Here is a 24,651-nt window from a genome sequence, read left to right as displayed (position 1 = left end):
AGGAGTATCCACATAAAATGTGGCGTAACTCATCTTTGAAAACTCCGCTGTAGAAGCAGTGTTTCTTAACTAGCAAACAAAAGCACAACTGAATTAGGCTTCTAAAGTGTCATTTAGGAGTAGGACAATATGACATGTACAGTGAGCTGATTTATAGACCAGTAGATGGAGGTGCTGCTAAAGCACACACCACACCTAGAAACCAATCAGTTGCAGTACGGCATGAAATTATGAACAATACAATGGCCGACGCCCAAATACACATCACCGTTTAGATGTATCTGTGGTGCAGTGTTTGTACACATACACATTCATCTCTGACAACACTATGGACAAAGCTTTTCTTAACAAAATGTTCAAGTGATTATGAGAATGAGCTAGCGCATCCCCGAGGTTCTGCCGCCTCACTCTCCGCTGCTAGGAGACTACTTCAATGCCAGCGAAGCAACTCTTTTAGAGGGATCCCTGCCGCTGGCCACCAAACAGCTCATTTTCTCTAACCGGTGTAGCACAAAAGCATGGTGGAATTAGCAAGCTAGCTAACAAGCTAAGCGCTCAATGAGTAGAATGTAACATCTTTGCTTCAACCACTAACCCGTCACAGCGTAGGAAAGCACATCACACGCGTCAAGGCAACTCTTGAGCCGTACGATGAGCAGACATCTCCATCATGACATTTGTTAAGAATTTCTGGACCGTTTGAGTTTTGCCTTTGTGAACACAAACCATACCAGTTGGAAAATTTAAAGAATGTATTATGATTGCATTGGCACGATTCAGGAACCGGACTTTAATGTCATGTCATAGCGATACATCGCCTAATCGGACATGCGTCAAAACATACATCACACCGTGTGGAGCCTTTTTTAAACTGTGTGACATTCAAAGAACTTTCAAGATTGCTGTTACTGCATTGAGCAAAATGCCTTTAATCGGCACTGTATCAGGTTTTGTTTTATAAATGTCGTCCTTTTTTCTTTGTGATAAGTGCCAAAAATATTTATAATTGGACTTTGCTTCAGTTGGCCAATCACATTCATCTTTTTTTCAGGGTACCTGCACTTACATTATGACAACAGTTGCAAAGTCGGCATCTGGCCTTCAGCCTTTCACTGTGACGACCACGAACAACCACCGAGGTAACAGTCGAGTTTCATACGTGAGGACCGTAACTGTCAGTGTTCACGAGCAGACCATTACCATCTCCAGTCAAAGAGGACAAGTACAGGTAACAGATCTGCTGTCATCTACTGTAACAAGCAGTGAATGTAATAATCAATGTTCAAATATTAAGGCAATCACTATACTATAACAAACTATACTACATATTCATACAAAACAACCTTATTAGTTAGATTTTTCACATTTAAGGGTAAATTCATTAGTAAAGTTCTGCTCAGTCAGATTATTGAATATGTGTCCAACAAAAGACTTTCATCAGCATTTTAGAACATCTGGCTCGAGAAATTTTAGATAATGAAAAGGAAACAGCTCAAACTAAATGTTTTTGTTTTAATAATAATTTCTTATTGCAATTTTAAACACACAAAGTCAATGGGATTCTATAGAGAGCTGAAGTCCAGCCATCCTCAGAACTAGCGTCTGTTTCATTTGCTACACAATCCTTTACTTGTTTTGGGGACAGTTCTCCCCAAAATTAAAAATACGTATTGTTTCTCTTACTTGTAATGCTATTTATCAATCTAGATACTTTTCATGCGAGTTTCCTAGTTTTGAAGATATCGGCCCTAGTGATGTCTGCCTTCTCTTCTCTTTTCAACTTTGTGCATATTATATTCTATAATTCTATTCTATTATATTGTGCATATGCTTCTGACAAGTTTCCCCCTGGGAATGAATAAAGTATATATCTATCTATCTATCTGTCTATCATATGCAGTGTTACAGACAGTTTGTTCTATTTAGTGTTTTGTTATTATTTTCAGGTGAATGGAGAACTTCAGTACTTGCCTGTCAGTTTGTTGGGCGGCAAGGTCTCTGTAAAGCAGAGTGGAACCTACGCTGTACTCACCACTGACTTTGGCCTGACTGTAAAATATGACTGGAACACAAGGCTGTACATCACAGTGCCATCTTCCTACTATCAACACCTCGGAGGCCTCTGTGGAAACTACAATGGAGACAGGAGCGATGACCTGCCTGAACCAAAAGGTGAGGACGGGGACATAAAGGGATAATACTGTAGGAGGAGAGATGGTTGGGTGCAACAAGTTGTCTAATGTGGCCGAAATGTAATTGCCAATATCTCATAGAGGTGAAAAGTACACTTTCTACCGAAAAGTGTTGAATTGGTGAACAGTGCCAGGTAGCATGGGAGGGAGTGATGGAGGAAGCTGCATCAAGAGACTCTGACTGTCATGATAGACTGTAGATAAAAAGGGGAAGTAGTCACTGGGACGTCATTCATTGGTTTGTGGACTGGAACCTCAGGTTTTCCATTTTGGCTGTCGCTATCTTGGTTTTGGGCCGTCGCAATCTGGAATTTGGATGCGCCAACTTGGTTTTTGGCCATTAACCACTTGGATTTTGGCCTCGTCATCTTGTTTTTTTGAGTACAACCGAACGCTAAATGAGGCGTATTAATGTTACAATTAACTTTCGTAAACTGAAAACACACTGAAAGGGTTAAAGTTCAAGGACAAAAACTCGTACAGCTCCCAGACTGGACAACGCAGACCTGTCAATCACAAGGTAGCCACGCCTTACTTTAATCTAAATGAGAACATAATCTACTCAATGAACATCATGCCTCCGCGACGGTGTTATTAGTTGTAACCTCCATATGAGCGCAGTGCAGCGCCGGCCATGAGCTAGCCAGTCGTGCAAGCTCATATGCACTAACATGCACTAACAGCACGCATGGTCGGCTATGTAAACAAAGCAAGGAGAAACTCATTTTACAACTCACACAGAGATAGAGTGACTTCATTCTCTACTCATCTAGACATTACTCCACTATATATTTTTATTTTTTTTAGATACTTTATTGATGAGAATGCACAATATGACATACAAGAAAAAAGTATTTTCATTTTTTGTGTATGTTAGTGAGTTTACAATAGTAAAGAAGAAAAGATCAGGAAAGTAAAGCAAATAAATGGAAATAAATAAAGTAAAATAAGATAAGATTAAAAAAACAAATTAAATCAAAACACCCACCCACACTTATGGCCTTCACGTTCGTTTACATAAAGTTTGTGTAGTAAAGTACTGTAAAACTATAGTTAAGTAGTTAAGTTAAGTTAATCAGACAGATAATCACTATATCTTTCCATAGATAATAAAGTGGTTTGATGTTATATTAATGCTCTGAATATCGCATAGAAACCTTTAAAAGATGTTATGCCAAAATAATTTAGATCCAAAGTTCTGAGTTCGGCTGAACGCCAGTCATTAAATTGCTCACTCACCCGGAAGTCCAAATTTGAATTTATTTACATGCTTTTCTGCATGTTGCTTTCTGTTTTCTTGCAGGCTCCAGTCTCTCTGCTGTGCTGAAGATGATCCAGAAGTGGAAGACCGATACCTCCGATCGGTTCTGTAATGATAACTGTGGCGGTGACTGTCCCACTTGTTCAAAAGATCAGCAGGCCCACTTCAGCAGGCCCAACCTCTGTGGGATTCTGACAAAGTCAGATGGGCCATTTTCAGCCTGCTACAATAAGGTCGACCCCTCTATGTACCTGGAGAACTGTGTCTACGATGTCTGTGTTAATAAAGGTGAGCCAATATTTGAAGATGTTTTCGGGGCAGAATGCACACTAAAAATATAACATTAAAAAATGCAAATTGATTGAAGCCATGCTGTCATGTTGTCATGACTTCCTGTGATGTTTATGTGTCTGTGTGTGTGTCCAGGTGCCAAACAGATTCTCTGTGATAACCTGAAGAGTTATGCTGATGCCTGCCTGTCAGAGGAAGTGAAAGTCAACCCTCAGTGGAGAATGGTTACCAAATGCCGTAAGTTGCCAAGCTAAATATTTTTCCTTTGAAGTGCTTTATTAATTTATCATGAGCCATTCAGTGAGGTTGTGGCAGAGTGTGGTAGTGGAAAGCTACATCAAAAGAAGTGAGTGACTGCACGTTGCCTATATGGATGAAAGAAGAAATGGAGATAAAAATGTTGATGTGATGTCATGAATACAATTAATGTTAATCTAAATGTTAACATGGCACACAGATTAAAAAGAACATTTAAAAATGTCACTTCATATCAAAAAGGATGGCGATCCCGTCAGCCCCCAGACAATCTAATATTTACCTCAAGACATTATCTGAAAATATTGAAGTATGACACCTATACAGAAAGTTATATTTCTTTTACCCGAGGTTGGTGCTGGAGGAAATGGGGTCTTTCAAATCGGGCTTTTGTGTCGCAATGATAATGTTTTTCCCACCTCCTCCAGCCGTGCTGATGTTCAAACTAGGTTATGGAAACACAAACTACAGGTTGGGGACATAAATGTGATTGAAGATTGATCTGTTGAATAATTAAAGTGTTCATATCACTAAAAATCTGTTAAACTAATGTAAAATTATTGACATTGTTAAATAATTGTTAGGTGTTGTGTTATTGGTTTAGACAGAGTATTGGTTCTCACAGATAAGAACAATGACCCCCCCCCCCCCCCCCAGTCCCTTCTTGCCCCAAAGGTAGCCATTATGAGGCGTGTGGTTCCCCCTGCTCTGCCTCCTGCATGTTCCCAGAAATCGAGAAGCTGTGCAAAGGCCCCTGTGTGGAGGGGTGCCAGTGTGATGAAGGACTGGTGCTAAGTGGAGACAGGTAACAAACAGACAGTCTTTAGTTATTTAATATTTGGTGAATTGTATGCATGAATAACAACATTTGGCCAGGTTATGTTATGCTATTCAATATTCATACCAAGACCAATATTCATTGGTTTGAGTAGTTTTGAGTAATCATAATCTACTCATTGACAGGCCTTTCCAAAAGAAACAGGCTCTTTGTGTTCTTGACATAATCTAAAATGTCTTCTAGTTCTTTGGAAACCAGCCAGAAGGAGGCTGGCCTCCCAAAAATTACGCTCACATACAACTTAATTGCATTGTCAATTGCGGTTTGAGGGAAATGTATTTTCTCCCTGATTACGTTTGTTTTATACATATCACAAATACATTTCTAAGAACACAGGACTTAGCTTAAATAACCTAACAAACATACTTATTTTAAGTCAAACCGTGTATTTTTACTAAATCTAACCATGTGATGCGCTTTGTGTCGTTCACAACGTTAAGCATACGTTTAAAAACTGCAAACGTTGGACAGAAAATAACGCCCATGTGACATTTCAAGGACTCTGGGTGTTAATGCTTCACAATAAAACACGGCTTGTTAGTCTACTCAGGAGAACAACCTGCCTGATATCAACAATAACATTTCAGTAAAAATATAATATATAATATTTGTGACACCAAGTGAAGTGTGCTAATTAACAACACTGAACCATAGAAGACAAGAACACGGGCAAGGTTTCATGTGTACGTATGTGCCGTTCATTTAATGATTGTGTGTGTTTGTTTCAGATGTGTTCCTGTGCGTAGCTGTGGATGTCAGTATGAAGGCAGATATTACCCACCAGCCACCACTTTCTGGGGTGATAACACCTGCACCACTAAGTGTAAATGCCATGAAGGGAAAGCCAAGGTTGGTGTGTGTGTGTGTGTGTGTGTGTGTGTCTCTGTGTGTGTGTGTGTGTTACTCAAGAACCCTGTGCCATCACAATTACTGTGTGTTGTTCTTGTTTTCGTCTCTTTCACTGTGATCTGATATTCTGTTATCTCATTCCACTGAAGTGTCAACGAGTCACCTGTAAGAAGACTGAGCACTGTGCCTTGAAGCGCGGTGTCCGGGACTGCTACCCAACATCCCATGCGACATGCCAGGGCTCCGGAGACCCTCACTACCGAAACTTTGATGGACGCCGGTTTGATTTCCAGGGCACTTGCACCTACATCCTGTCTCAACTCACCAAGGGATCAGACCAGGACCTGGAGCCGTTCCAAGTGCTGGTCCAAAATGAGAACCGAGGCCGCAACAAGGCTGTGGCCTACACCAAGTCCGTCTCTCTCACTGTATTTGGTAACTTCACGGTCAGCATGAGTCGTGCCAGTGTGGGGGAAATGCTGGTAAGATTGGTCTGTCCACAGTACTTACCCTAGTCCTCCTCACCAATCACTCTGTAGTGTAGTTACAGTAGACCACTGTAGTATGAGACAGCCCAGACAAAGTATTTGACATTTGAAATCAATTCAAGATTTTCTAATTCTAGCCCATGCCAACCTCCCGTATCCACACCATGATCTGTGAGGTCTGAACTCATTTAAAATTAATCCTAAAAAAAGGAGATGTTATGCTTACACTCAACCGTCTGCTGCGAACGTTTTCTTCATTACCGCATAGCTTCTATATATATATATATATATAAGTATAATTACATGTACACAGTGATTCTGTACATGTGTCCACGCTCTGCCCTCAGGTGAACAGTCAGTCAGTGAACCTGCCTTACTCCACTGAAGACGGCAAGCTCTCCTTGTTCCGGCGTGGCTACTTCGGCTTTGTTAGGACATATTTTGGTTTGACGCTCAGGTTCAACTGGAAGGCCTACGTCGGCTTGACTCTACCCAGTTCATACTCTTCTGCTACAGGCGGTAAGTTAGGGGGTTGTTTGGTTAACTCAAATATGTTTCAGCAATCAACACGTGACGGCAGCACTTTGGTTATAAAGCAAACAAGACAATGTGGTTCCGATTGAGCCGATTCATACGGTTACCCAAGAAATATGGTTCATGGCAGTTTATGGCAGCAGTTTAATCACTGGGGCCTGTATCAAGAAGCCCAGGGTAGATCACCAGGGCAGCCGGGTTGAGTCAGCATGGTAACCTATGCTGCATGGCTAACCTGTTAACCTGCTTTCAACAACTGTCAACATACCAAATACTGCCTAATACTGAAGGCATTTACATGCGTATTCCATCAGTGCATCTCAGGCCGCTATGTGTCGATTGTTGGAAATAAAAGTATACCTATACGCTCCAACAGCTTCCTACTCTTAACTATTCTAAATGCTCTAACTGTGACTGCTGTGGTTGTTGCTTGTTTCTCTGTATCAGGCTTGTGTGGAAATTACAATGGAAAACCTGGCGATGACTTACTGAAACCTGATGGCACCCAGGCTAAAAACGTGAACGCCTTCGGAGACAGCTGGAAGGTGAGAATGGGGATCTTTGTGAGAAAAATCGACCTGAAGAACACAGTTAGAAGCAGAAAGCGGGCACAGTTGTACACATTGTGTGTGCGGCTCCATCTCCAGCTCAATACAGCAGATCCAATAGTGTCTGCACATCTGGTGGACTGCTGGGAAGGAGAACAAAGTCACTCCTCAGTAATCTAACCGCCTCTTGCTAATAGCCTACCAATTAATACAAGAAGAAAGACATCTCATCATAAAAACACATCCGGCCCCATGTACAGGCATTGTCAAAACAGATTTGAAAAATGGGAGCCTATTCTTTAAACATCAAATAGTATCTTTATGTTGTTAGTAGTTTATTCATTTTTCAAGCTGAGTAACACTTTTGCATGTCTTTGACCCAGGCAGGAGGAGACTTTGGCTGCAACAGTGACTGTCCTGGTGGTAAATGTCCAGAGTGTGAGCCTGCGATGACAACACGTTACCAACAGCCGCGCTACTGTGGCATCATCGCCGATAAGCTGGGACCGTTTGGGTAGGTACTGCATGCTGCTGAGCTGGGCAATAAACAATTTATACTTCTGCTTAGTATTAAAGAAAAACTAGATGAGGCCAGGTATGATTAATGTCCAGTGGAATGAATCCAGGGTTGTTAGAAATGTATATTTCTTTTGTTTATTAAATGGTGTCTATACATACTGTGCCCTTCTCTGTCTCTGCCCACACAGAAAGTGTCACAGTAAACTGGACCACTCCTCCTTCCTCAAAGACTGTGTTTTCGATTTGTGCGTGTACCGAGGCCACGCCTCCGCCCTTTGCAACAGCCTATCAGCTTTCAGCACCTCTTGTCAGGATGCGGGAGCGAAAGTGGGGAGCTGGAGAACCGAACAATTTTGTCGTAAGACACGCACACACTCAACCACAGTCTCTGCGAAAATCGAGAACTACACTGCCCATCCATCCATCCAAGAGTAACTTGTTCGGAATTCAGACTATGCACTAACCTGGCAACCTCACAATAAGGACAGGAATTGTGGGTTGTTGCCTGCAGTCTCTGGGCCCTACTGATGTTGATAAAGACAAATCCTTCTAAAAATAAGTGTATTAGGGCCATTGTAGGTAAAAAGAGTCATGAAAGACAATGGATATGACCTTCTCCTCATTCAGACGACATCAGTCAGAGAGGACAAACTCTTTATTTTATCTTTTTTTATCCGATTATCCATTAAAATAAAAACTTACAACAGGTCTAACATTAGGATTAAGTACAATTCATACCGATGTACTGTATCTTTCAGGACCTTCGCCTCCCTCAGAGTCCATCCTAACCATAATAACACTTTCTTTAGGCGCAAAGAAATTCAGAAGGCGGCTGGCGATACGAACGTTTGCCACTTTAATCTTCAATCTTTTATCTTTTTTTAATCTTTAATCTTGTTTTCTCTAAATATCACCCCCTGTCGTGCTTTCTGGACTGGATGCAGGCCTATAGAGATAAATCAGATGTTGATCTTCTCAACTGATTCTGCGAGAGATGGCAAACAAGCATACTTCCCTAAATGTCACTGAAATGTTCTCGGTTAGTGAGTGGTTATCCAAAAGTCCCAATGAGGTCCCAAGCATGTTTGTAATGTTTGTGAGCTGCATAATTGCATCAACTTCATCCTGATCAACTTGTGCATCTCTCTGCCAGCTCCATTGTGTGGCGCGAACAGTCACTACGAGATGTGTGCCCCCCCCTGCCAGCTGACCTGCAGCGGCCCGACACCCCTACTGGACTGTGACGACAATGCGCTCTGCATAGAAGGCTGCGTGTGTGACGACAGATTCATGCTGAGCCACGACAAGTGTGTACCTCTAGCAGAGTGCGGCTGTCAGTACGAAGGACAGTATTATAAAAATGGACAGGTACTACAGCTGCAACAGTGTCAAATGAAGCTCCACAGCTTCTGTTTTTAACACCGTTACTTCTTCTTCTGCCACCACTGTTACTACCGCTGATATGTCTGGTCGGCTCTCTGCTCTTTTTCTCAGGTGTTCTATCCTGGAGTGTCATGTGATTCCCGTTGCGCGTGTTCAGACGGTGGACAAGTACAGTGTGATACGAAATTCCGCTGTTCGGCCAATGAGATGTGTGTTGTGAAAGGGGGCGCGGCCTCCTGTTCACCCAGGAGCATTGGTTCCTGCTCTGTGAGCGGGGTCAGGATCATCAGGTCCTTTGACGGACAGGTAAACAACATTTACACTTACACAACGTGTCTAATCTATTTGATCTTTTTCAAAAAATATTTGATTGTTGAAATAGATGATTTTATAGAGAAAACTTTTTATATTTTTAATTATCATTATTTTCTATTTAAATAATGACAAAAACTAAAGTACACGTTTAATGTCGTTCCTCCATCATCACAGTTGGTCAGAGATGTCATGACGACTCTTTTCGTCGATGCAATGTTTAAAAATATGTCCAAATCTAACAGTGGCGAGTCATGGTTTTGTCTTCGACACTTCCTTTGGTTGTTTTACAAGAAAGGTGTACCACATCACCTTAAAATTTGGTGCAACTGTGGCTGAATGTAGAGCAGGGCCGTCTTTCAATCAGAGGGTTGGTGGTTCAAGCTCCGGCACCACCGGTTGCATGTCGATGTGTCCTTGTGCAAGACACTTAACTCCAAAATGTGCTCCCGTAGCTGGGCCTACGGTATCGTAGCATCTGAAATGTAAGTCGCTTTGGATAAAAGCGTCAGCTAATTGACTGTAATGTAATGTAAAACACATACGGGAAATTTTGTTTCAAAAAAAATCGGAATATATCAGCTGATATAAGCTTATTGCAGATATATATATATCGGTATTCAGGCTGCTCTCGTTCACTGTTCGTACTTAAACTTACAAAAAGTAATGCACTGTAAATCATACATAAACCATGTAAACATGAGCAAGGATGTGCAGAGCTGCAGAAGAATAAAGAGTGACAAAGTCCGCAGATGGGGGAGATTGGGGGGGATGGGCAGGTCAAACAATCTCAGGACGTTCACCAATGAGACCGCTGATAGTGTCCCATGTGAAACCAAGTCCACGATGACTTATTTTACCCTACTTTTGTTAAGCAACTTAAAGACGTAACTAACGCCTCCTACATAAGTTATGAAACAAACTTACTTATTTTACATAACAAACATACTTATTCAAACACAAACCACAATCTTTCCCTAAACCACAACTTTTTAATAGTCGTACGAAGATACGTTGCGTCATTAGAGTGTTAGATTTCAACCAAGTGGCAACCCCCATAACTGGAGTCATACGTATGTCAAAGTTTTTACAACAATGTATCAAATGCCAATGTGAAAGGTGTCGCGAACATCCACAGACAGATTATAAAACGGAAATGTCAATAACACAATCTGAACTAATAATCTATGTCCAGAGACTGCTCTCAGGAACTATAGGTCACTTAATGGTTGAACTCTCAATATACCATGTGTCTGGACAGAGTCAGGTAAGACTTGGGGTCAATCTTGACCCTACAACGTTTCATGCTCCAACCTTTCCAGTTGAGCAGAAGGACACAGAGACATGTCCAATTGTACTTCAACGACTTAAAGAAGAAAAGTTTTGACGCAACATGTGCTTCACTGATATGTAATGCCCAGCTAACTTATGTTTAGCAATAGGAAGAGTTCCTTGACATATGGGTTTTGAACTTCCTGTTGACCTCTCTCCATTCTACTGACTTTCAGCTCACTGTTTCGCTGTCTGACCCTAAACTTTACCTTTCTGATTCACTCTCACCGCTCCTCTCATGTCGACAATCACTGTGCAAGTTCTGACGTAACCTTGAATATCTTCTGTTTCATCCTCTAGGCTTATCCTCTGTGGGGAAACTGTTTGTTCAAATTGGCAGAAGTGCAAGAGCAGGAAGGAGGGATGGACGCCTTCTCTGTGTTTGTACGGCAGCAAACCAGTAAGGATGGCAAAGTCTCTCGCAGTGTGGAGCTCAAGGTTTACGACATGAAAATCACTATGGAGACCGGGGTTGTTTGGGAAATCAAGGTATGACTGACCAGTATTAGATCACACTGTCCAGCAATATGCCATGGTACTACATTTGTCTGATAACATTAAACCTCATCTGGTAACTTTGTCAACATAATGTTCTGGCCATAAAGGAAAAATAGCTACGTCTTATTCATTTTTTAGTCCATTTGGTTGAAATGTAGATCTTTCTAATGATGCAGCATCTACTGAGGTGGGACAGAGCTAATGTGATGAAATAATTTGTACCCATCTATGTCTCAGGTCGATGACATCAGAGTCTCCCTTCCTGTGTCACTGGCTGACGGACAAGTGCGAGCATATCAAAATGGCATCAACATCATCATTGAAACTGACTTTGCTCTGAAGCTGACCTACGACAGTGTTGCGGGAGTGTTCCTACAAATCCCGTCCACCTATAGCGGCTCGCCACGTGGTCTCTGCGGCAACTATAACGGTAAGCCGACTGACGACCTGACATTAACAGCAGGCAAGAAGCCAACAGACACATCAGCAGCCTGGGTCGTAACGGAGGACAACACTTCTTGTGACACGGGCTGTGGTGCCAGTTCCTGCCCTGGGTCAGGTGGACAGAAGGAACCAGAAGCTGAAAAGGCCTGTGACATCATCAAAGCCCAGCAGGGCCCATTTGCAGGTTGCCACTCAACAGTGACGCCAACTCCCGACTACAATGCTTGTGTCAGGCAAGGAAATATCTCTAATGTCTCTAAGTGTTGCATTGTACACATTAAAGGGCATTACACACCAGGGGAATTTTTTTCATGCGATTAATTCCCTTCACTATAAGTTTTAGTTTTTTCACACAGGACACGAATATTACGCGGCGAAAAAGCGGCCATTTTTTCCAGTGCAAGGTTTTTTTCTGAGCTTTCCCGCCGCAAATAAAGGCATCAACCAATCACGTTGTGTGGTACTGACACATCCAAAACGTACACTATAGTGTACAACAACACAGAGGCTCCGTAGTCCGAACCAAGACGGTAAACTTTATATCTCCTATCAACCTTGACAAAGGCAACGCAGACCAGCTCCTTCTATACCTTTCACAATAAAAGCCCTCAACATATACAGCTGTTTCCCAGGGGGAACTGAAATTCCCTCCGAGCTTTTCGCTAAAAGAAAACTCAACAAAATAGCTTACAGTAGCTCCGGTTATACAACTATTTAGCTCAGACAGACTGCGAGACGCTACTCTGACCCTGGTAGTTGGTCCTTTGCCTGCAAGAAATGAAAATTGAATTTGCATCGCTGCTGGTATGAATAGTTTTAATGCAAAGTATTTGCAGGAAAGTATTTTGCATTTTTGTGTTGTTTCTTTGCCTCGCCCCCGATGTGTAAAAGCCTCAACTGTGTTTCCAGCTTGACGTTACTGTGACTCAGCATGATGTCTTTGTTTCTAGTTCCAAGACTCTAAACACTCCTTTAGCCCTTTTTCACGGCAGGAACGTAAAAACCAGTAATCTCACTGTAGCATCCCCAGTGTTGTTGTTGCTTATATTTGCAGATTTCATATTGCATTCTTAACACCGGCCTGACACTCTGGGCCAATCAGTGGGCCAGGCCACCGAGAATTATTGAATACTAAACAATTCCATACATTTCTGTACCACACTGTTTTCCTACATGGGATTATTAACAACATTTCAGGCGCACTGACTTTCACTTTTACTTGCTATCAAAGTGGTTTAGTTATTCTGGATAAGCTATTTGCTGTCTGATCATATGACTTTTGACTTTGTTTCTTGACCCCTCCAAGAATTGTAGCGGTTAGGGTTATTATTATGATAGAAATGGGAGACAAAACTGCAAAAATTAGATCCAAAATCAGAATTATCACCAAAAAAAGATTTTTCTGATACGACCGTTTCTGGTGTTTCCTGTAATTAAATGAAAGTTTGTTTCCAGGGAGATGTCCACAGACAAAGGGGGCGCGGACATCCTGTGTCGTCACATCCAGAATTATGTTACAGCTTGTCAACTTGCTGGCTCCAAGATAAGCAAATGGAGGAGCGACACTTTCTGCCGTAAGTCTGATCTGATTGGCTGATGCTCGCTGTTCCTAAATGTGACTTATCTTATTGTTTGCATGTGTTTATTCTCCCATGCTGCATTGCACGGTGGACATGAGATGCAAAGTACAACAACATTGGATGAAATACTTTGTGGAATGTGTTTTCTTTTGTTAATTTGTTATCTTGTCTTTTTTTAAATGTTGTGTTTTCTGTCTTCTTCTTGTCACTCTCAGTGTCTTTAATACATAAACCCTCGTTTAAGGAGTACTACTAGATTATTTTTAAAGTGGAAGTCTGAAGTGTAGATTGTGAAGAGGAGAGGGGCCAGTACAGTTCCTTGAGGTGCTCCGATGTTGCTTATCACCACCTTGGAGGCACAGCCATGCTCTCCGACATACTGTGGCCGGCCAGTGAGGTAGTCCGTGGTCCAGTAAGCAGTGTCAGGGAGCAGTTGAATCGCGAGAAACTTTCCCATCAGAAGGGGCGGGGCTGGATGGCGTTGAAAGCACCGGAAAATGTGGGAGGCTGGCTTGCTGCAGCCTGTGACGCGTTGCATCTGCTAATCTAATACTTATCATATCTACTAATACAATGGCACATGACTAAATGTGCCAAATTACAACCTTCAACTTGCGGATTATTCAAAACCAGAACTCTGCTACAATTTATGAATTTTAGGCAACAGAAATCCTAATAAACCTCCTCAATACTGAGCCTCTGGACCTTGTTTTTTTCTTCTTCTTGCAGCTGTGAAGTGTCCAGCAGGAAGTCACTATGAGCTGTGCACCTCTTCCTGCTCCTCCACCTGCTTCTCTCTGCAGGAGTCCGGGCCCTGCCCAGTGTGCCAGGAGGGCTGCCAGTGTGACGGCGACCTCATGTCCGATGGAGTCCGCTGTGTTCCAGTAGAGGAATGTGGCTGCGTGGTGGATGGACGTTATTACGGGGTAATCACCGTTGTCCACGTCAGCTTCTTCATCGTAACGCTTCTTCAGCACAATATAGTAGCTCACTAATATCTAGTCTGTTGTCAGTCCTGGCCAACAGTGCTCCTGAATTCAGTGATTCCACCACATAGCTGGGTGTGGGTCAAATATTTGGGTGATTAAAATGAATATTTCAAATGAAATGTTCTACACAGCTCACCATTATTACCATGTGTCAGTGACATGAGGTGAGGTGAACAGGGTAGGTACTGCGTTATGAAAGCAAGTACCACTACTACAGAAAAACAAGGTCCAATGATCCCGGGTTAATATTGATCTGCACGTTTATCTTAATAAGATCTTCTAGCATACCAGTGGCCATTTATTCTATCTAATGCATAAGTGACTCTTTTCAGACGAGTAAATCAGTATTACTGGAGGACTGTTCAAAGCGCTGTGCCTGCCACTCTGGACAATTCAACTGCAGCTCCACAAGCTGCCAGGAGGCCGAGGAGTGTCGCAACAGGGATGGAACCGTTGGCTGCTACTCTACAGGTCAAATACTTGCTGAGTGACTGTGATCTTTTAAAGCTGGGGTTGGCAGTCGTCTTCAAAAACTATTTTGTCCGACAGCAATCAATATTCAATCAATGCTCTGACAAAAAGAAACACATGAAAAATCGGAAATCTGTGGCTTTCCTCTAAGTATAGCGCTATTTATCAATCTAGATTGTTTTGGTGTGAGTTGCAGAGTGTTGGAGTTAACTGCAGAAGAGATGTCTGCCCCCTCTCCAATATAATGGATTCATTCTTTTGGCTTGTAATGCTCACCACAAGCCAAGATAAATGATCTTTCCAGAAATCATGACCAGGTTACTCACAGTCATTATTTCTGGAAAGAGACATTGCTGTTGAGTTTTTCCATTGTACTTTTTGGGTGCTTTGAACACCACAAGCCGAGTGCCACATCGCCCCATTACACCGGAGAGAAAGCAGACATTCTCCAAAACTAGTCAACTCACACCAAAACAATCTAGAATCTAGATTGATAAATAGCACTACAGGTAAGAGGAAAAATATGTAGTTTTGATTCTGGGGCCAACTGTCAATTTAAGTTACTCTTTAAGATAAAAATCCACGACCTACCCAGCCACCTACTTTCATTTGCAACTGTTCTGCTTTAGCAATTTATGTTCCATGGGAATGTTCAATGCCACTGTGGGAAGTAGTGCGATCCTCACATATTTCAATTGGAACAAAAGCAGGGTGAAAAGCCTGCTGTCGTTGAGAGGGACAACATTTGATGAGTCATTCAAATGGAGATAACAGTGCAAACTTTTAGATTCTCCAGAGACAAAAACGTGTTGTTGTTTTTTAAACATCTTCCAAGAGCCAAGACCCTTTTGTTTTGTTCACCCATGTATGTTAAAATGTAAAACCAATATTTCTCTCAACTTGAGTTATACATTTTTAGACTCATAATAATAATTGATTAATGCTGATACTGTATGTGTTCCAGACCCTTGTGCGGAAGTTAAGTGCAGGGTGAAGGAGCGCTGTGAGGTGACAGAGGGCCAAGGAGTGTGTGTTCCTGTTTCCAAGGCCTCATGCTGGAGTTTCGGCGACCCGCACTTCAAATCGTTTGACGACTTGAACTACTCGTTCCAGGGAACCTGCACCTACGTCCTCGTCAACACCACAGGTTCGCAGTTACCTTAACACGGAGATATCTATTTGTTTGCTCTACTCGGGGTTCACGCAGCACAATAGTTTTCTTAAGTAACAATGAAATACAACTCTGTGTTCAAAATAATGCAGCGCGTCTTGCGAGGAGGGAGTTGCCAGACATATCTCAATACATTGTATTCCAGAACCTCAGTATATACAGTATGTACGTGATTTGCAACTTATTCATTTAAAGGAAATGAAAGGGCCTCATCATTACAAACAAACAGAGACCAGGTCACACACTTGATCCTTTTTAGCTTCGACGTTGACGTCACCTCTTGGATCCACTGAGAAATGAGAGGTTTTCTAAAGGGACTCTGGCGCTTTGAGACACTACCCCTTTTGTCCGCAGGGACCGCCAAAATCAACACGAAAAGAAAGTTCCCCGTAGTAGCTTTAAATGTCCCGGTTATCGTCAATACACGTATAAAGTGACACCCCAACCTGCAGCCCAGTGCAGCAGCTATGCGTAATTTCACGGGCGTTTTTGCATTCAAATTACGACAAAATTAACATGTATCATTGCTTGATTTTATTATCGCCCCATTGTGTTCCCTTGAATGGGCTACTACACACACACACAAACACATGAATAATTAACTTTTACACTTTTTGTTAACTAGGAGGCTACTTAAAAGATTGTTGATTTTTTTAGATTGGTCAAAGAAAACCCAACGTTAGAAGTATAGTTTCAGCGACCGTTATTTGTTATAGCAGAGATTTATATGACGCATTCGCTGGAAACAGGAATTGCACGAGCACCATTTGATTTCCTGTTACAGAAATGCCCATTTATCTGTTAAGGTAGCAGTTTCTTTACGTCAAGATGGAAGGGATGCTGATGTAGTGTTGCGTAATGAATATTTCCAATCAACCAGCCAACATTTGTGAACTAAAAGACTGCATCTCACATTAAGCAGTTGTTATAAAGTTGACACGCTGTCTTGCTAGCGTTAACATGAATTATTCTGACTTTCTCAGGTCTTGACCCCACCCTGCCATCAGTAACTGTGACCACCAAGAATGAGCTCCGTGGGAACCCTGAAGGCTCCTTTGTGCGTTCAGCCATGGTGGAGATGTTGGGCCACCAGATAACCCTCCCAAACACCGACAGAGGCTTCATATTGGTGGGTCTTACTTCAAAACATGGCCTGTGTCAACACCACCAACCTTTCATGCACAATTCTTAGTTACACTGGAAATCAATCGGATTTAATCTTTTTCATTGACACAATTATATTATTATATTATTTGTCATATTAAATGTTTTTTAAACCTATTTTGGTTGTGCCAGCCATCATTGCAGTAAGTAATGATGGCATTGTACTTTCTAAAATACAGTTTCTTGTAATCATTGGGAATACAACAACTCACGTTAGGCGTGACGTTGGGTTGACAGCTAGTGAATTCGAGATGAACAAGGGTTGCATGTTTGGAAAGTAAAACATGTAGGTGGCTGTTTGTTAACACAGCATTAAGAATTCTCCACTCCTATCCAGCTAAACGAGTGAAGGAGATCGAGAGATAGAGTGTTAAAGGTAGTTGAGTGAGCTAGAGAGTGAATGGAGAGAGGGACAGCATTCGTGAGAACAAAGCCGCAAATCAGAAGAATAAAAACGTTATTTTCTGATGAGGAAGTAAACACATCCATATTGATTCACAAACCTGCGGGAAGGTGCCGGATTTTAAATGAATGCAGCCCAAGGCACGCTTTATCTTGCTGTGGCCAGGCTGCTCTTTCTGTGCCCGTCTGTGCACGGACAAATCATTTTGCAGATATTCACATGTAAAGTTTCAACTGGATGTTTTTTCCAAATAAAAAAATGTGCTTTGTCTGATGGGATACCATATTTCACCACCTTATATACGATTGGTTTAATAACTGCCTTGAGTATATTTTAAGCCAGCTCTTTGAGGAGTAAAATGCCCCTTTTAACTTTTATTTTAGTTCTTTCGCAACCAATTCCCAATTTGCTGTTGATGATATTTCAATTAATGAAATACTTTAGTTTTATTGACATTTACTTTTAAGGATGGCAGAATATTTTGTACATGCTCAAAGTCCTTTAGTAGGGGGCAGCAGTGCTAAATCATCATCATCCAATAAACATTTGATTTCATCACCACCGTGTCTCTCCCTCTCTCTCCAGGTGGACGGTATAAGGACGGAGCTTCCTGTCATTCTTGAAGAAGGCAGCATCTCCATAACAGAATCTGGAATTAGAGGCACACTCCGGAGTGATATTGGCGTCGAAGTTACTTTTGATTGGTCCACACTTGTCATGGTGTCCCTCAGCAGCAGCTACTATGGTAATGTCGCTGGGCTCTGTGGCAACTACAACGGCAACAAGGAGGATGACCAGACAACCCTTGACGGCAGGCCAGCTGTTAACGTGACACATTGGGCAGAGACATGGAGCATCGAAGACAACGACCCATTCTGTTACCATTACTGTAAAGACGTGTGTCCTCAGTGCTCGGAGAAGGACCGCATAAAGTAATGTTATAGTAACATTGAGTTTTACAGTAACTTAAAGGTCTCATTTTGTTGAAAACGAGATTTCCAGGTCTTTTTGGATTGTAAAGAAGGTCTGGTTGCTTTTTACTGTGAACGTATCAAAAAACTCAATTCACAGAGAAACGTACACAGACAGTGTTCAGAAAGTGTGCCAATGAGAGCAGACTGGTGTTTTTGGAGGGTGGCTTAAAGAGACGGGCGCTAAAACAGAGATTTTCAGACAGAGGGTGAATACCGGTATATTCAGACAGACGGAATGAGAAAAATAAGGTGTTTTTTTAAACATTAAAGCATGTAAACATGCTCTAGTAGAACTCCAACATACAAGTATGAACCTGAAGATTAGCATATGTCTCCTTTCAATAACCAGTATTCTTTTTATAGATGTCCCTGTTGTGTTAAACTGATTATAACACAATATTTTTGGGGAATATATGATGAAGGGCTATGTGTAGATTTTTTAAGTTTAGGTTACGACAAAAGATTATCTGCTACTTTCACTTAACATCTGATAATTAGCACTAAACCCAAAGCACAGTCAAAGTCCTGCATTCCAAATAATACTTAAGTAAAAGTACATACGTTTTAGCATCAAAATATACTTTAAGTAATAAAAGTAAGTCATGCAGAATGTTAATAAGTGATACATTAAAGCTACAGTTGGTAACTTTATTAAAACATTGTTTTTAACCGTCACTATATCCTGACAGTAGTACATGAGACGGATAACGGATGTAGTGGAGTAGAAGATTACAGTAGCATTAAAATGGAAATTCTCAAGTACATGTACCTCAAAATTGTACTTAAGTACAGAACTTGAGTAAATGCACTAATTATCACATGTACTTTCATATGAGTGAGCTGACGATAAACCCCTTTGCTCCTCCTCAGGTACACTGGTCCAGAGTACTGTGGGATCCTGAGCGACAAGAAGGGGCCTTTCTCTGGGTGCCATGGTAGCGTGCCTGTAGCAGAGATTGTGTCAGACTGTTTGTATGACGTCTGCATCAATGACGGACGGGAAGAAGTACTGTGTGAGGCCCTGAGCAGCTACATGGTAGAGTGCCAGGAGGCTGGAGCGTCTGTGTTGCCATGGAGACAACTGGGCAACTGCCGTGAGTTTACACAATACACACAATACATGTATGTAGACTGAAACATGACACTCACCTCAATGTTATAAATTAAAACTATATATATATATATATATATATATATATACAGGACTGTCTCAGAAAATTAGAATATTGTGATAAAGTTCTTTATTTTGTGTAATGCAATTAAAAAAACAAAAATGTCATGCATTCTGGATTCATTACAAATCAACTGAAATATTGCAAGCCTTTTATTCTTTTAATATTGCTGATTATGGCTTACAGCTTAAGAAAACTCAAATATCCTATCTCTAAATATTAGAATATCATGAAAAAGTATACTAGTAGGGTATTCAACTAATCACTTGAATCGTCTAATTAACTCGAAACACCTGCAAGGGTTTCCTGAGCCTTGAAAAACACTCAGCTTGGTTCAGTAAACTAAATCACACGTATGGGGATTATCACAATATTCTAATTTTCTGAGACAGTCCTGTATATATATATCTTTATTGACTAGAGCAGTGATTTTCAACCGCTGTGCCGCGGGACACCAGTGTGCCGTGAGAGATCGCCAGGTGTGCCGTGGGAAAATGTCCAATTTCACTTAGTGAGTCCAAAAAAATATTATTTAGTTGTTGCAAATACTTTGCCATTGTTGAGCGTCTGAGCTGCAATATTGTGGCTGGCTAAGTAATAATACTCTTCCATGCCAGTGGGTGGCAGTAGGTAGCGCAATAATGACCTTGTTAATTTAAGACAGTAGAATTAAATGAACCGCCGGGAGAGGTTGTGGTGACAAGACGAACAGCGACGGGGAAATATTTGAAAAGGAAAAATGCAGACTCTGAACTGGGCCCTGGACAAAATAACCCAGATGAAAAGCCTCGTAAGGATCAACGCATTGAGAGACTTGTCATTAAATTGTCAGCATATATCCGGCCCTCGGTACCACGGCCCGCCAGAAAATATCATTGTTTATCATAACTGGCCCGCCACACCACAGAGCTCCGGGACGAAACGTGGCGATGTTAGCTGGCTTGTTGTGCAACATAACGAAGCAGCTCACTGCGCTAAACCTCCAGCTTCAGGGACGGGTGTAATGCAGTAAAAGTCTCCACCGCTGTGTTACCGACTGCGCATTTTGCTGATAACTGGGCGCACTTAACACGGAGTTAGCAGCTCAGAAATTTAAAATTGAACTGCTCAGCAATCGCTTTGCAGTTGAAGTGGAAAGAGCACCTGTGCACATCCAAATGGAGCTGATAGACCTCCAGTGTAAAGACACTCTCAAGGCAAAGTGTGACTATGTGGGCGCTGCACAGTTTCCAAGCTTCATCCCCGAAACGATAACTTAACTCCGCCTACATGCTGCTCAAATATTCTGCATGTTTGGAAGCACATACCTGTGTGAGCAGCTTTTCTCTGTGATGAAGAGGAACAAAAATCCACACAGGAGTTGTCTCACTGATGCACAACTTCACTCCACATTGAGGGTTTCCACAGAACCTAACCCCAGATATTAAATAAAATATGCCAAACATCTGGCTCTGGTACCTATGCACGAAATAATGTAGCCTACCTAAAATGTATTCTTTTTGCACTTTGTCCAGTAACCCTTCTATCCTGTTTATTAAATGGTGACTCTATTTGGCCCTCAACGTAGTCCCAATTTTTAGTTTTGGCCCTCTCTGAGATTGAGTTTGACACCATGGCATATATGCTGTATTATATGCTAAAAGGTGTCATTTTGTAACGCTTTGGTTGTTGGTGTGCTGCGGGATCTTATTAATGTATAAAGTGTGCCGCAGCTCAGAAAAGGTTGAAAAACTCTGGACTAGAGGTCCTCACAGGTGCTTTCAGTTGACCCGGCACAAAAGTCAAGATTTGTTCAAATTATATTCAGTCTCATAAAATTGTTGTATTAAGGGCCCCATTGTATAGCTGCAGGTCTGTATAGCAATATGACTGATACCCAAGTGGATCCAAGCTGATTCTGCATCCTTCCATCCTGTTCTCTGGTCCTTTTCAGATGAGGTTGTTTTTTTTAATTCGTGAGCATCCGTTACAGGTTGTCCATTGGTTTCCAATGGTTTGGTGCTGAGATATTTAGAAATGAATAGGATTCTGGATTAATGCATGGCATAAATAAATCTGCATGAATCTACAATCTAAAAAGGTCAAAACTTGGATAGAATAGTTTTAAATGGTGTTTTGAATGTGCTTCGGCTCGAGAGGTCCCCGTGTGGGGATAGCCCCGCGCTCCTTCTCTCTGTCCGTCCATCTCCTAAACTCTTGTTGTTGTGCCTCCAGCTGTTGCGTGTCCAGCCCACAGCCAATACAAGCTGTGCGGCTCGGCGTGTCCCCCCAGCTGTGGTGCTGACACGCCGGACGTTTGCTCTAAGGGTTGTGTGGAAGGCTGTTTCTGTGACCCGGGATATGTGCAGAGTGGTGAAAAGTGAGTATAATGTCCCCCCGTTCCTGACTAATGTCTTCCGTACTGACCTCGTCCCTGCGCTCAGATTGACATCCTTTTGTTCCGGGTGTCTTTGCTTCTGTCAGGTGTGTTATCAGGGAGACGGGTTGCGGCTGTAGCCACGACGGCCGTTACCACGAACCGGGTGCAACGTTCTGGGCCGACTCGTTGTGTGAGGAGAAATGTGTGTGTGACGCAGCGACACAAAAGGTGAAATGCGAGCGGACCGGCTGTCGAACCGGAGAGAAGTGCGGCGTTGTGAACGGGGTCCAAGACTGCTACCCAGTCAGCTTTAAGACTTGCAGTGCACACGGAGATCCGCACTTCTCCTCCTTCGATGGACGCAAGTTCGACTTCCAGGGCAACTGTGTCTACAGGCTGGCCAGTGTGCGTGCAGACACCAAGGGTCTGACGCACTTTGAGGTGAGCTGAGCACCAAACAGTACAGTGCACCATGAAGTTCTCCACCACACGTCCACTGGGCCGCTTCTTTACATGTACACAATAGATTGTGCAAATTGAAATCAACATGGAAACAGGAGTTTGGTTTGGGAAAATAACAATAATAATAAATTATTTATATAGCACTTTGACAGACAAAGCAGCAAAAGCAAGGCAATAATAACAATAACAGAAAGCTCAGTGAGACAGTCGATACGATACAAATCAACTGAGAAATAAATACAATAAATAATAATAATAATAATTTAGTAAAATAATTTAGTAAAATCAACAAATACAAATAAAACAGAAAAGCGATGACACCACATAAAAGCCAGTCTATAAAAATGTGTTTTATAAAGGGATTTAAAAGAGATTCTTCAAGATAAGATTTCTTTCTTCAATAACTGGCATATCACTGACACACTTTAAAGTACATTTTTATGATGATGCTTTTGTACTTTTTAGTGATATTTTACATGTAGGAATTTTCCTTGTAACGTAGTATTTTTAAATGGGTTAAATAACATTTCTGCTTTTACTTTCGTTAAAGATCTGAGAAAATAAAAAGACTCCTGTCTTGTACATCGATGTCAAAAGAACAAAGATTTGCATCATATATCCTAACTAAATCCTCCATTGGATTTGTTTCGTTTTCCTCCTATCTGTCCTCTCTACTCCTCTTTCGGTGAATTGCAGGTCATCCTGGAGAATAACAACCGTGGCAACAAGAGAGTGTCATACGCTAAAGTGGTGACTGTTAATGTCTATGGCAACACGTACACGCTGTCAGTGGACTACCCAGGCAGAGTGCTGGTGAGGGACACACACACACACACACACACCTTCTCTCAGGGGTGCAGTGTGAATCAAACATGGCTTACATTTTTGCCTGACGTTACTCTTGCGATTTGTTTTAACTGCGTGGTTGGGACGTTTCTGTCTGTGCCGCTGTGTGCCCACATAAACTATCATGCGGCGCATGTGTGACCTGCAAAAACATGGCCGTACAAGGCCGATCAGCTGAATTCCCTCATGTTTACCGAGGTAATAAATCAAGTGAGAAGTAGGGTCATTTTCTCATAGACTTCTATAGAATCAGACTTCTTTTTGCAACAAGAGGAGTCGCCCCCTGATGGCCAGTAGAAAGAATGCAAGTTTCAGGCACTGCATTATTGTTCACTTTTTGGACCTGGAGGTTGCTGCCTGGTACTGACAGGGATATTTAAAAACAGTTGGTACTGCCCTCTGTTGGACAAACAATGTCATGATGACAATGTTTCCAAATCACCTGAAACATATCTGTGGCATTTCTCTACTGACATTTCCTGTTACTTACTAAGCTAATATTGCCCCCAGCATGGGAAGCAGAAGTACAGATACAACCTATAACCCAGTGTGTGTGTGTGTGTGTGTGTGTGTGTGTGTGTGTGTGTGTGTGTGTGTGTGTGTGTGTGTGTGTGTGTGTGTGTGTGTGTATTTTCTGCAGGTTAACGGGCTTGAAGACAACCTACCTTTCACCAATTCATCCGATCAGTTTTTGGTCCAGGTTTATAGGAGACACAGACTGGCTATCCTTGAGACCAACTTTCTGAAGGTATAAACACCAAAGCATACACCGCCATTTATAAAGTATCTATCAAACCTTTTAGTGAACCTTTGTCTTAACTTTAATGTGATTAGGGCCATCAAAGCATATTGCATTGTTACAAGTACCGTGAGTACCTCGGCTGCATGCGTAGCGTAAAAACAGTAGGTCAACACTTCTAGTATTAAGAACAATTTAGTTGTGAACACATTTTGGATTGTAGCACGTTCTCTTATATTCCGAGTGAAACGGATGTTAGAGCGTCTTTAGCTTCTGTATTGTGACCTATGACCCAGTGAACACTGTATTTGAGTGGTGTTCAGTCACAAGAGGGAATTACATCATATCCTTTGCATTTGATTGGACCGTTTTAAAGTGGGAAAAACATATGAATATATGAAAAACAACCAGTAGTCAATGTGCAAGTTGCCAATTGAATGGTGGTTTAAGCTACTCTATATTGGGTTCATATATCTGTAAATCTGACTCTGAAAGAGTCAGTGCCTCATCAGCCACGAACCTCACCGCACGTCACTGATGTGTTTATATAATCTCATTAACATAAGTTCTTTAATAT

The 24,651-nt window shown here is 41.8% G+C and overlaps 1 protein-coding gene across 1 annotated transcript in view; it reads left to right on the top strand.

Annotated features, from left to right (window-relative positions):
- Nucleotides 1-24,651, top strand: part of LOC306699671 (IgGFc-binding protein-like) — a 33,832-nt gene that overhangs the window by 5,701 nt on the left and 3,480 nt on the right. The window contains exons 7-32 of the mRNA XM_079164368.1: nucleotides 1,052-1,228; nucleotides 1,947-2,172; nucleotides 3,496-3,741; nucleotides 3,880-3,981; nucleotides 4,657-4,804; nucleotides 5,566-5,686; nucleotides 5,836-6,168; nucleotides 6,522-6,693; nucleotides 7,156-7,253; nucleotides 7,640-7,770; nucleotides 7,964-8,133; nucleotides 8,929-9,143; nucleotides 9,270-9,464; nucleotides 11,103-11,291; nucleotides 11,538-11,977; nucleotides 13,200-13,318; nucleotides 14,054-14,250; nucleotides 14,646-14,784; nucleotides 15,749-15,931; nucleotides 16,939-17,084; nucleotides 18,108-18,454; nucleotides 19,367-19,590; nucleotides 21,883-22,027; nucleotides 22,132-22,468; nucleotides 23,186-23,302; nucleotides 23,976-24,083. Coding sequence (XP_079020494.1) covers nucleotides 1,052-1,228; nucleotides 1,947-2,172; nucleotides 3,496-3,741; nucleotides 3,880-3,981; nucleotides 4,657-4,804; nucleotides 5,566-5,686; nucleotides 5,836-6,168; nucleotides 6,522-6,693; nucleotides 7,156-7,253; nucleotides 7,640-7,770; nucleotides 7,964-8,133; nucleotides 8,929-9,143; nucleotides 9,270-9,464; nucleotides 11,103-11,291; nucleotides 11,538-11,977; nucleotides 13,200-13,318; nucleotides 14,054-14,250; nucleotides 14,646-14,784; nucleotides 15,749-15,931; nucleotides 16,939-17,084; nucleotides 18,108-18,454; nucleotides 19,367-19,590; nucleotides 21,883-22,027; nucleotides 22,132-22,468; nucleotides 23,186-23,302; nucleotides 23,976-24,083 — 5,025 coding nt within the window. The remainder of the gene's footprint in view (nucleotides 1-1,051; nucleotides 1,229-1,946; nucleotides 2,173-3,495; nucleotides 3,742-3,879; nucleotides 3,982-4,656; nucleotides 4,805-5,565; nucleotides 5,687-5,835; nucleotides 6,169-6,521; nucleotides 6,694-7,155; nucleotides 7,254-7,639; nucleotides 7,771-7,963; nucleotides 8,134-8,928; nucleotides 9,144-9,269; nucleotides 9,465-11,102; nucleotides 11,292-11,537; nucleotides 11,978-13,199; nucleotides 13,319-14,053; nucleotides 14,251-14,645; nucleotides 14,785-15,748; nucleotides 15,932-16,938; nucleotides 17,085-18,107; nucleotides 18,455-19,366; nucleotides 19,591-21,882; nucleotides 22,028-22,131; nucleotides 22,469-23,185; nucleotides 23,303-23,975; nucleotides 24,084-24,651) is intronic.

The sequence above is a fragment of the Pholis gunnellus genome (genome assembly GCF_910591455.1).
Source record: "Pholis gunnellus genome assembly, chromosome: 8".
NCBI classification, from domain to species: domain Eukaryota; kingdom Metazoa; phylum Chordata; class Actinopteri; order Perciformes; family Pholidae; genus Pholis; species Pholis gunnellus.
Note: the sequence above shows the minus strand (reverse complement) of the source record. Positions and strands in the feature narration are given on the sequence as shown.